Consider the following 12,615-nt stretch of genomic DNA (forward strand, 5'->3'; position numbering starts at 1 on the left):
CATTGTAGAAAATTTGAAAAATCCTGAAAAATATAAAAATATGATAAAATTTGTTCATAATACCACCACTCAAAAATAAGCTTTGTTAACACTTTTTCTGTGGGGGAAAAATACATGTCTATATAGGTTAATAATTCCTTATTTCTTAAGATTTACTTGTATCTGAGCAGATTTTGATTGCCAAATCATATCAAGACTGGCCAAAAGCCGTTATAATATTATAGCAGTGGCAATATCACAGAATTATTAGCTATCAGGGAGGGAAGGAGGAAGGTTCAGAGAAAGTTTCAGAAGGGGAAACATACGTATGTGAAATATGCAGAAGTTCCTGTTACTAATAAGTAATTAAAACATTGAGCTTCTTATAAGGTCATATTTGTTCTGTTGTAGGAAGCTAGCAGGATGTACAGTTTTTATCACAGGTGCCAGCCGTGGCATTGGCAAAGCTATTGCGTTGAAAGCAGCAAAGGATGGAGCAAACATTGTCATTGCTGCGAAGACTACCCAAGAACACCCCAAACTCCCAGGCACAATCTATACTGCTGCTGAAGAAAGTGAGTGAATGTGACAGTGCCATTTCATGAAATGTCCTAACCATGGTTTCAATACATAGAGAATTTACTGGAGAGTTTAATTGTAGCTATTGGAAAGGTACCCTAAAAATCATTTTATCTGGTTAAAGAAGTATCTTGTCAGCTGAGGGCAGTGATTCAGAAACTTTTTTTCCCATCACTTTTGAGCGATGTGAGAGACTCCCATTAAAAATCATGTCTCTTGAGGGCAGTTGTTCTTGGATCTACGCAGAAAATGGGGGAGTGGAAATGGAGAGGTGGATGATGTCAGCACTTCGAGAAAGCTCTCCATGTTATTTATTCTCTGTGCCATTTGAAAGTCATTATCTTAATACTTTCAGTTCACAGTTATCAAGTGCTTATATTCAAGGCATTGTGCTAGACACAGTACCGGGAGGGAGGGCTTAAAATTCAACTTTGGTTAATATTGCTAGTTTTGTTAGTCATGTTTATAGCATTGTGGTTATGTTAGGGGAACATATATGAGTGAAATGATGCCTGAGATTTGTTTTAAAATACATACCAGCCAAAAACAAAACAGGATCGGGGGTAGAAAAATTAAACAACTCAAACACCTGGCAAAGCATTAATAATCATTAATAAGTGATAGATTCATGGTAGTTTATTATACTCTTCTTTGTGTTGTATATTTTTTGTGAAATTTTTCATAATAAAGGTTTTTTAAATTACCTTCCCTTTTTTTCTTTTTAATAGGATATTTTTTACTTGCCCCCCCTTTTTTTTAAGAGAGAGAGCGAGCAGGGGGAGGAGACAGAGAAGGAGAGAGAGAAACCCAAGCAGGCTCCTCACTGTCAGTTCAGAGGGGCTCTAAATCAGGAACCGTGAGTTCATGACCTGAGCCGAAATCAAGAGGCAGATGCTTAACCGACTGAGCCATACAGGCGCCCCCTTTTTTTTGTTTTTTAATAGAGTTGGCTTTTCTAATCTGAAGCTGGATACGGGTTAGTCAGTCTGTCCGACTGTAGGGTAGAATCACTAGTAGTTCTAAGACATATTTATTTATATTGATTTTCTGAAAATAGGATACTTATTTCTTTTGATTCATATCAGAATGGAAAGTTTAGTATTTGAATGCCTCAATGCTTTGTTTTTGTTTGTTTATTCTTTACAGTCGAAGCAGCTGGAGGAAAGGCCTTGCCATGTGCTGTTGATGTGAGAGATGAACAGCAAATCAATAATGCTGTGGAGAAAGCAGTGGAGCAATTTGGAGGTAGTGCCTTAATTCTGAAATAATTATTGACTACTGTAACAATAATTTAAATTAAAAAAATTTTTTTTAAATTTCTAAGTCATTGAAGGATCACCAGGTAGGAGTATTTGGTTATGTAGAAATGCAGCTTAAAACCATCTGATGACTTTTATTATTGCTAAAAATTATTTTGAATAATATAACAAATCTACCATTCAATATAAAGTTAGGCCCTTGACAATACATATGTCTAATCAATGAGCTTCCCAGATCCCGTCTTCTTGCTTCTCCTCAATTAATGTAGCCTATCATTTGATGACTCTTTGGTATTTATTGGATAAAGTGTAGATAACTTACTGACATTCAAGGTATTTCGCATTCTGATCTCAACAGACTTTTTTTGGTTCCATTTTTTTTTTTTTTTATACCCCTGTGTAAATGCTTTACTCCTGCCCAGATAGTTTATTTCCATATCCTTGCCTTAAGATTTTGTCTCTTTTTCTCTTCCTCTTCCTGAGGCTTCTCTAGTGCCCACCTCTCCATCTCCAATCCTGCCTGAAATGCTCCCTTCTCTATCTTTTGAAATCCCACCTTTCTGTGGTTAAATCTTACCTTCTTCCTGACCTTGCCGACTTATCAGAAGTGTATTTTTCTTTCTCTGAATTCCTAAATCATTCCTTTGATCCTTCTCTTGTACTGCTTTAGATCTTAGTGGGTTTTTTCCTCCTCAGTTAGTTTACAAACTCCTAGAAGGCAGGTGTTGGGGATTGAGCTAAGGCTTTGAAGGTATTATAGCAAGGCACCTGCCCATGTCCAAATCCTGCCCAAACCATTATCACTCTTCCCCGTCCCCCATAGTATTTCAGAGACTGTATGTATATGTGAAAGATAATTGACAACAAGGTAATTGAAACAAGATAATATTTTATTGTTAGCATGGCTTGTGCTTATAACCTTCGGTGCAGAGCACTGTGTTATAAAGGATCGGAACACAGCTTTGGCTCAAGTGGGGCCTCTATCTTTAAATCCAAAGTCTTAACCCCTACCTGGCAAAGTAATGTCAATGCCTATGTGAGAAGCAGAAAGAGAATGCAAAATTATTGGTTTTATTTATTTATTTCTTACTGATAGGGACACATGTGGAAGAGAAAGGAGAGGAAGCCACGTTCATGTGCAGGACCTTTTATCTAAAATAACTTCACCTGGTAGTAAAAGTAGCCAATTAGTGCTAATTAAGATTTGGCCTGATTAGCTTAAACATTCCTTTTTAGGGAAGAATTAAGGGAGAAAGTAGATAGTAGAAAGAGAAAGGGGGTAGACAGGAGCTTTTCCTTTCCCTATGTTCTTTTTTTTTTTTTTTTATGTATGTATGTATATAGAGTACACACGTGCTTGAGTGGAAGAGAAGCAAAGAGACAGGGAGAGAGAATCCCAAGCAGGCTCCATGCTTGTTAGCACAAGGCCCAACATACGTAAGGCTGGATTTCACAAACCACGAGATCATGACCGGAGCTGAGATCAAGAGCCGGACGCTTAACTGGCCACCCAGGTGCCCCTCCTATATTTAGTTCAGTGTTAGTTTTTTCTGTTGTGTCTGTCAACTGAGGGTGAGTTTATCCTTCCTGGAGAATGAGATCATCAGAATATCAGAGAGAGCCACCACCACCTTTGTCTAAGCCCTTCCTGTCTTTATTTCTGTCTTTCTCCTGGAAAATGTCAGCAATTCAGCTTTTGTCAGTATGGTCCCAAGAAATGTAGAGACATTAGGTCAAGATAGGACATTAAAGGTGCTTAAAAGCCATACTGTACAGGCCCAGAATTCACCCCCTGTTTGACTTCCATCTTGAATTCTAGCTGTGCGATCTATCCTGATTCACCAGAAAGACTTACACATTCTATAGTACATGACAGCATAGCACATTAATTTATGCCTGTCAAAAATGGGATGCACCTCCACTGGGCAGTATTGGGCTCCTACAGAGAAATTGAATTCTCACAAATTAATTTCTTCTTGCCACAGAGAATTTAAGGACCCACATTGAAATCTCTTCAATTTTCATACTCTGTTTTGTCCCAGCCAAAGAATTTTCACTCAGAAACATGGATGGTCTGGATTTCTTATTTAGCCATTATAGATTGTCTTCCATTGGTTCTGGGATCATTCCTTCAGCATCTTCAATGTTGGATTAATCCAGTTCTGCCAATCATATGATCTCCTTTTCCAGGACAGAGGAAATGAAAGGAGCAAAAGGAAATCTTGGCTTCTGTGTTTTCAGATGCCAGTTGATCCATACTATTGATCTGGCATTTGTATCCCTGAACTTAAACTCTGTTGGTAGAAATTTTCACTTAAGAGGATGTGTTTTCCATACCTTTGAGGAAGAAAAAAATCTCCCAGTATATTTTGTTACTTTTTATTGAGAGAGGCGTCTGAAACACTTTTATCTTTTTGATAAATTTATAGATTGGCAGTGGAGTTATCTGTTTTGAAGTCTTAAGTTTTCCTTCCTTCCTCCTTAGTATCCACTTTGATGTATTTAAATTTTTTTGCTTTCCTTTTAACTATCAGCTTCTGCTTTCCTGCCATAACAATGCACAATTAAGAGGGAACCCGGTTGGGCCACCTGGTTGGCTCAGTTGGTTAAGCATCTGACTTCGGCTCAGGTCATGATCTCGGGTGAGCTCCAGCCCCGTCTCAGGTGAACACGAGCCCCACTTCTCTCTTGCTCTCTACCCCTCATGGGATTCTCTCTCTCTCCTTCTCTCTCTCTTAAAAAAAAAAAAAAAAAAAAAAAAAAGAGGGAGCTCTGTTCAACCACTCAGCTGCTCTCTCATAATTATGGTGGATGCCATATTTATAAGAGATGACCTCTAAGATGCTCCTTCCCCCCCTCCCCGTGTTTTGTTTTGTTTTTTTTCACAAAGATCCCACGCCTTTAGTTTTTATTTGTTTGGTTTTAGTTGCATACTGTGGTTGCTACTATTGTGGCCTTCTGTTTTGGAATTCTGTAGGCCTGTGAATTCTGCCTGTTGGGAAGACTTTACCTTTTCCTGATATTTCTCTGTGCTGGAGAGTTGTCTTTAACAAAGTCCTGAGCAGTTGATAATGCTTTCAAACCTGTGCCCTCAGGGTTCTCTACCACAGGGTGCTCCCTAACACCTTGCTTTCCCTCACCTAGAATTGTCCAAGCCTTGAGTAAATTATGCTATTTCATAAACCACAGAAACATTCTTTCCTGCTACTTTTTTTCTTCTGCAGCTGGCGTATATATGCTGTTTGTGTATTATTTTTCACTGTTCCCTAATCCATTTTAATTTGGGCCTTTGGAATTTAGAAATTTTAACCTACATCTTGATTGGAGCCATTTTTTTTTCTTTAGCATTGGCAAGTCAAATACAGCTTACCACATCAGTATATTTTTGTTCCTCATTTCCTTTCTTTGCCTGTGGGCCCAGATGTTTGTTCTGCTAACATACTTGTCATTTGTTGTCACATAGTGAGAGAGATGAAGTCAATAAAGTCTGGATTTGCTTAAGGAATCTATTGACTGGTTAACCCCTGCTACCTTCATCTCTCTGAAGAGGGTAATTCTATGCAAGTGGTGTATATACTCCTCAGTCCAGTGTTTCACTCCGATGTACACTCATTTTGCTTTGCTCCCACCTGGCTGCTTCTTTAGTGAGTATCATCTTTCTTGCCTCTTAGGCCCTAGCCTTATATAGAATAGCCACTCCATGATTATCTTTGATGTGGTTGAGTAGCTCATAGCTTTGTGGAATGAGAAGCATGTCCTATATTTAAAAATTCTCTTCATAGGGGAATGCCTGGGTGGCTCAGTTGGTTAAGCTTCTGTCGGCTCAGGTCATGATCTCATGGTCCATGAGTTCAAGCCCCGTGTCAGGCTCTGCCCTTACAGCTCAGAGCCTGGAGCCTGCTTCGGATTCTGTGTCTCCCTTTCTCTCTGCCCCTTCCCTGTTCGTGCTCTCTCTCTCTCAAAAATAAACATTAAAGAAAAAATTAAGGGTGCCTGGGTGCCTCAGTTAAGCGTTCTACTTCAGTTCAAGTCATGATCTCCTGGTTCATGGGTTCGAGGCCCATGTTGGACTCTGTGCTGACAGCTCAGAGCCTGGAGCCTATTTCAGATTCTGTGTCTCCCTCTCTCACTGCCCCTCACCTGCTGGTGCTGTCTCTCTCTTTCTCTCTCAAAAAAAAAAATAAATAAAACATTAATAAAAAAAAAGAAAAAACTTTTTTTCACAGGTCTTTACTCCTTGTGAAGGCAGCCATCATTATGTTCCTTCTAGAAAGTCGGTAGTCACAGGGCCTGGTACTTGTCTCAGATATCCAGGTGATTTACTTGAGTTTGAGTTTTGTTATAATGAAGGTATAAAATGTAATGTAGTTGAGTCTAAAGTTATTCTAAGGACACATTTTAAGAAAACATTAGCAACACAAACTGTATACAAAAAGATGTAGAAATTGGGGAATGAGGATGTGATCAAAATGTTATAGTGTTACTATATATGAAGAAAGGGTGCTTAAGACAAAAATGTTTTAGTGAGTATAATAGACTTATTTAAGCCATTATCCACATACTGTGAGAGAGGAGCATAGGAAAGTTAAGAGGATAACAAATAATGTTTATTGCAACAGTATAACCCCAGCAGTAGAAGTTATGATATTCTATTTGATGGAATATTAAGTGCCCTTTAAAAAGAACTATGAATCATGTAGAAACAGAGAAGTGTTTAAGATACTTCTGTATTTTACCATTTTCATTTAACATTATTTAACTAAAACTTGTAATTAAACTTGTAAACAAAATATGTTACATATAGAGGAACTGGACAGAATATACATGAATAATTGTTATTCTAAATTAATTTTATTTTGTGTATGAATTACTAAAACAAATTTGATATACTTTGATGATTTACCTAGAATTGAAAATTCACTCTAGGTCTTTTTTCTTTTCCCAGTTCTCAAGACCAGGAAGGACCTCTTTTATTTAAGTGAGGGTCTTAGGAGGGAGGTCAGTGAGCTTGGAAGGAGGACAGGCCTTGGAAAGATGCTAGAGAGAAGGGAGAACTTTAAGGAAGTTAACCTAAGGTTCTTGGAGGCAAGGAGGGAAGACCAGGAGGTAAGAGAACAAATAAGAATGGAAGCTACAAATCACTGAGGACTAAGCCTTCTTACAGTTTCATGCGAAGCTCTGGCTATTGGCTATCTCCATTGTGCCGGTGAAAATACTTGGGTGTTTTAACACAGCTATTGAGTCTTGCATTGGCGTATTGGTCAGTCATATTATCTAAAAGAAGTATTTGTGAACCAACTTAGGGTTCAACTATATAGTGTAAATGTTATTTCTTTTTGTTACAAAGTTTAAATTGCATTAATAGGAAGTTGATTATTTGAAAACAGGAATTGATATTTTGGTGAATAATGCCAGTGCCATTAGCTTGACCAACACATTGGAAACGCCTATGAAGAGAGTGGATTTGATGATGAATGTCAACACCAGAGGCACCTATCTGACGTAAGTTAGAGTTGTTGGGGAGAACATTGCAATGTTTTCTCAGAGAACTAGTTGTAAACAGATTTGAACCAGATCAGCAATACAATTTAAAACCTAGTCACTTGTTACAAAGGCCTAAAAGTGCTCCAAGCTGGTAGATGGGATTTTAAACAGTTTTATTCAGAGCTCCTTTTCTCTGTGAATCTAATAAAGTCTAAAGTATAGCCCAAGCATTTTCAAACATTTGCATGAATAAATATATACATGCATACCAAGTCTTCTGATTATTCAAGCTAGCAATCACCTTTCCTTCCTCTGAAAAACCCGAGGTTTTAGTTATATAAGTAAGAAGAAGCCTGTTAAGACTCACATTTTTTTTCATTTTTATTAAATTTTTAATTTTAATTCCAGTATAGTTAACATAGAGTGTTATATTTATTAGCTTCAGGTGTCTGTGAATCACATTTTATGTAACAAAGGCTAATGCTATCTTGGGGATTATCAGGGGCAATACAAAATACAGAATGAAAGCAAATGTCGTGATCTGTTCTGGATGGGTCAGACAGCCCACTCTTGTTTGTTCCTTTTTTTTCTGTTTATTTTCCCTCAGGTTCTACCATTTTTTTTTCATGTGGACACGAGGATAGATCAATATAGAACTTGTTGGTCTGCCTTCTAGGTGTCTCATATGTATCTGCCTTACATGTACACACAAAATAGGTTGTTAGGACCTTGGGCTTTGGCGTTAGACTCCCTTGAGTAGGATTCAAGTCCTACTTCCCACCCTTTCTGATGTGCTATCTCATAACTTTGTGCAAGCAACTTCTTGCAGATTCTGTTTCCTCGTTTGTAAGACGGGGATGATAAAATCACAGGATTCGTTGTGAGGGTTGAACGTAAAGTTTGTTAATAGTCTTGAACTTTTCTCTCAGATGTGTTTTGTTGGGTATGCAAAACTAGGCCTTGACCATTTTAAAAAGTTTGTTTTTACTAGCTACTTTGCTAGTTCAGAATTTTATTAGTTGCCTATATGAAAAAGATTAGATTTACACAAAGATCCAGATTTCTGGCTTTTTATTGAAACATTAGAAAATGTGGCCACAGCATACTCATGTGGCAACCTTGAGCTGCTGTAGCTGAGTGACAGTATTAGCTGCCTCAGTAGATGGCATGAGTCTGCTGTCTTTTGGATGCTGAGGACAGGCTTAAAGGTTGCCATTTTTATTGTTGTACTTGCCTTGCTGTTTTTCTTAAAGAGGGAAATAAAATATTTCTCATACCCATGTGTCTGTCTAAAGTGGGAAAATGAGACATATGCCAGGAGGACCATATGTTGAAAAAAAATGCATTAGAGTTTACTACTTTGTGGATGCGGCGCATATTTCTGTAAATTCAATATGTAAGATATTATCTCTCTTGAATGGAAAGTGTAGTGAATCAAATCCTAGTAAGAACTATGGCAAAGATATAGAAGAGATTGTGGTGAAAAACTTAATGAACTAGAAAAAGGACTACCATTTCAATAGGATTTGTGTTTATTTTCAGCTAAAATAAGCATTGCAGCTCTGTGATGTAGTCATATGTTACATGAAGAAATTATCTGGGCATCAAAATCTTTTACAGATGGTAACTTTGTGAAAGAATTTTGATTAAATATAAACATTCATTTAAAAAGCATTTAGAAAGTATAATCTAACCAGGAATACTGTTGCTCAGCATGTTGAATTAAGGCTTAGAAGGAAACGATTTGTGAAAAGTTAAATCATTTGTGGCAGTTTCAATTGTAGACGATGAAGCCACAGATATAAATACTCCACTCACCAAATTTTATTTATTTAAGGGATCAAGAGAATTTTGAGGTGATTAAGATTTTTTTAGACTAGTATCCATGACATGAGCATGGAAATGACTTGTTAAGTGTTGAGAAACGTCTTAGGAAGTTTAATATAGATTTGTCAAAATTTTAGTAACCATAACTATAGATAACGCTATTGTGATGGTCATTGTTAACTTTAAGCCCGAATGGTCAGTGTTAATTTTAGACTTACTAATGTAGAAATGTTTCACAGAGATGCAGAAGATAATTTTGTTCATTGTATTATTCATTAGGAATTGCTTTTGCTAAAAAGTTTTTTTTTTATATATATATGAAATTTATTGACAAATTGGTTTCCATACAACACCCAGTGCTCATCCCAAAAGGTGCCCTCCTCAATACCCATCACCCACCCTCTCCTCCCTCCCACCCCCCATCAACCCTCAGTTTGTTCTCAGTTTTTAACAGTCTCTTATGCTTTGGCTCTCTCCCACTCTAACTTCTTTTTTTTTTTTTTCCCTTCCCCTCCCCCATGGGTTCCTGTTAAGTTTCTCAGGATCCACATAAGAGTGAACACATATGGTATCTGTCTTTCTCTGTATGGCTTATTTCACTTAGCATCACACTCTCCAGTTCCATCCACGTTGGTACAAAAGGCCATATTTCATTTTTTCTCGTTGCCTCATAGTATTCCATTGTGTATATAAACCACAATTTCTTTATCCATTCATCAGTTGATGGACATTTAGGCTCTTTCCATAATTTGGCTATTGTTGAGAGTGCTGCTATGAACATTGGGGTACAAGTGCCCCTATGCATCAGTACTCCTGTATCCCTTGGATAAATTCCTAGCAGTGCTATTGCTGGGTCATAGGGTAGGTTCTATTTTTAATTTTCTGAGGAACCTCCACACTGCTTTCCAGAGCGGCTGCACCAATTTGCATTCCCACCAACAGTGCAAGAGGGTTCCCGTTTCTCCACATCCTCTCCAGCATCTGTAGTCTCCTGATTTGTTCATTTTGGCCACTCTGACTGGCGTGAGGTGATACCTGAGTGTGGTTTTGATTTGTATTTCCCTGATAAGGAGCGACGCTGAACATCTTTTCATGTGCCTGTTGGCCATCCGGATGTCTTCTTTAGAGAAGTGTCTATTCATGTTTTCTGCCCATTTCTTCACTGGGTTATTTGTTTTTCGGGTGTGGAGTTTGGTGAGCTCTTTATAGATTTTGGATACTAGCCCTTTGTCCGATATGTCATTTGCGAATATCTTTTCCCATTCCGTTGGTTGCCTTTTAGTTTTGTTGGTTGTTTCCTTTGCTGTGCAGAAGCTTTTTATCTTCATAAGGTCCCAGTAATTCACACTTGCCTTTGGGGATGTGTCGAGTAAGAGATTGCTACGGCTGAGGTCAGAGAGGTCTTTTCCTGCTTTCTCCTCTAAGGTTTTGATGGTTTCCTGTCTCACATTCAGGTCCTTTATCCATTTTGAGTTTATTTTTGTGAATGGTGTGAGAAAGTGGTCTAGTTTCAACCTTCTGCATGTTGCTGTCCAGTTCTCCCAGCACCATTTGTTAAAGAGGCTGTCTTTTGGGGCGCCTGGGTGGCGCAGTCGGTTAAGCGTCCGACTTCAGCCAGGTCACGATCTCGCGGTCCGTGAGTTCGAGCCCCGCGTCAGGCTCTGTGCTGACTGCTCAGAGCCTGGAGCCTGTTTCCGATTCTGTGTCTCCCTCTCTCTCTGCCCCTCCCCCGTTCATGCTCTGTCTCTCTCTGTCCCAAAAATAAATAAACGTTGAAAAAAAAAAATTAAAAAAAAAAAAAAAGAGGCTGTCTTTTTTCCATTGGATGTTCTTTCCTGCTTTGTCAAAGATGAGTTGGCCATACGTTTGTGGGTCTAGTTCTGGGGTTTCTATTCTATTCCATTGGTCTATGTGTCTGTTTTTGTGCCAGCTAAAAAGTTAAAAATGGACTATGAGTTTTAAGAACCACATACACTTCCACAGTTTCAACCACACAGTTAGTTAGATGCTTTACTCATGTGAGCTACAAACATGATTGTCTGCTCTGTGATGAGATTATGTGGCAATGGTGTATTGTTGAAGACATTTTGGCTTTAATTTGAAAGAAATCAACTCTTTTTTTATTTAAACGTTTTTTAATGTTTATTTTCGAGAGAGACACACACACACAGAAAGAGACAGAGCATGAGTGGGGGAGGGGCAGAAAGCGAGGGAGACACAGAATCAGAAGCAGGCTCCAGGCTCGGAGCTGTCAGCACAGAGGCTGATGCAGGGCTTGAACTCATGAACTGTGAGATCATGTCCTGAGCCAAAGTTGGATGCTTAACCAACTGAGCCACCCAGGCATCCCAGAAATCAACTTTTTACCACCCATGATAAAATTCCCAACTCAATTCCTATAGAAAGATTGGATCAAAGACAGTTTTTTCAGTTGATATTATGACTTATGTAAACACAAATGTTTGATTGTCATTGATCATTCCTTGTGAAATTACGTCTTTGGAAAACATTTGGCGAGAGCAATCTGGCCCCTTTCCTATATACCATGGTCATTTTCTAAACATGAAAATGATGGCCTAAACTACATTCTTGCAATTGTAGGTTTGAAGGTTCAGTTCGAAAGAAAACAAAAAAACCACTGTTTTCAGACTATAAGATAGTGAACTAACCTTGTTCAGCTACCTTTTTCAATGAATACTACTTGGGTAGTTGAAGAACTACAAATGGAACGTGTAAGCCATATGGCACTAAGGTACTCAAAACTAAATATGAGTACATTGAAATAGCAGATCTACAAATATCTCAGGAATAGATACCCTAAAATATAAACCCTTTTTTAAAACAAAGATTCTATTCATTGTTGAAAGTTCCTCCATTTAGGAACAGCTGTTTTTTTATTTAATTTTTAATTTTTATTTTTGTTTTAAGTAGGCTCCATGCCCAGCATGGGGCTTGAACTCACAACCCTGAGTTCAAGGGTCACATTCTCTACTGACTGAGCCAGACAGATGCCCCTGGAACAGCTATTTTTAAAATAAAACTAAATAGTTTTCCAGTTAAAGGCATATTGCAATGCTGAATGAAAGACTTGACATTGGCCTTTGGACCAGAGAAAAGGTGTCAGGTTTTTGGCTCTATGGAAGGTGAAAAAGAGAAATTTGATAATGAAATATTTCCATTTTATTTTGTTTTATTTTTTATTTTGTGACACCCATTTATTCATGGAGGGAAGGTATAGATTGTTTTCTCAGGCAAGCCTGAGAATCATTGTGAGGGAGAGAGTGGGGGCAAGGCCCAAGGAACTCACCTGTTTGGAAGTTTCAGCAAGGATCTAAAAGTGTTTCCTGATCCCTGGCACGCAGGACCCTGTGGCCTGTGACTTGTGTTGTAAAGGTTTAGAGAAACAGGGTTGGAAGGCAGAGAGGGGATAGAAGGCAGACCCTTAATTTATATTTTTAAGTTTCGATGAAATATTTAACCTCAGGTG

At 38.2% G+C, this 12,615-nt stretch overlaps 1 protein-coding gene across 2 annotated transcripts in view; it reads left to right on the plus strand.

The window, feature by feature from the left end:
* The window catches only part of HSDL2 (hydroxysteroid dehydrogenase like 2), a 78,779-nt gene that overhangs the window by 13,096 nt on the left and 53,068 nt on the right, over positions 1-12,615 (plus strand). For both annotated transcript variants that reach the window (XM_030293406.1, XM_030293405.1), the window contains exons 2-4: positions 391-554; positions 1,705-1,803; positions 7,205-7,319. In XM_030293406.1, coding sequence (XP_030149266.1) covers positions 391-554; positions 1,705-1,803; positions 7,205-7,319 — 378 coding nt within the window. The remainder of the gene's footprint in view (positions 1-390; positions 555-1,704; positions 1,804-7,204; positions 7,320-12,615) is intronic.

This window comes from Lynx canadensis, chromosome D4 (genome assembly GCF_007474595.2).
Source record: "Lynx canadensis isolate LIC74 chromosome D4, mLynCan4.pri.v2, whole genome shotgun sequence".
NCBI classification, from domain to species: domain Eukaryota; kingdom Metazoa; phylum Chordata; class Mammalia; order Carnivora; family Felidae; genus Lynx; species Lynx canadensis.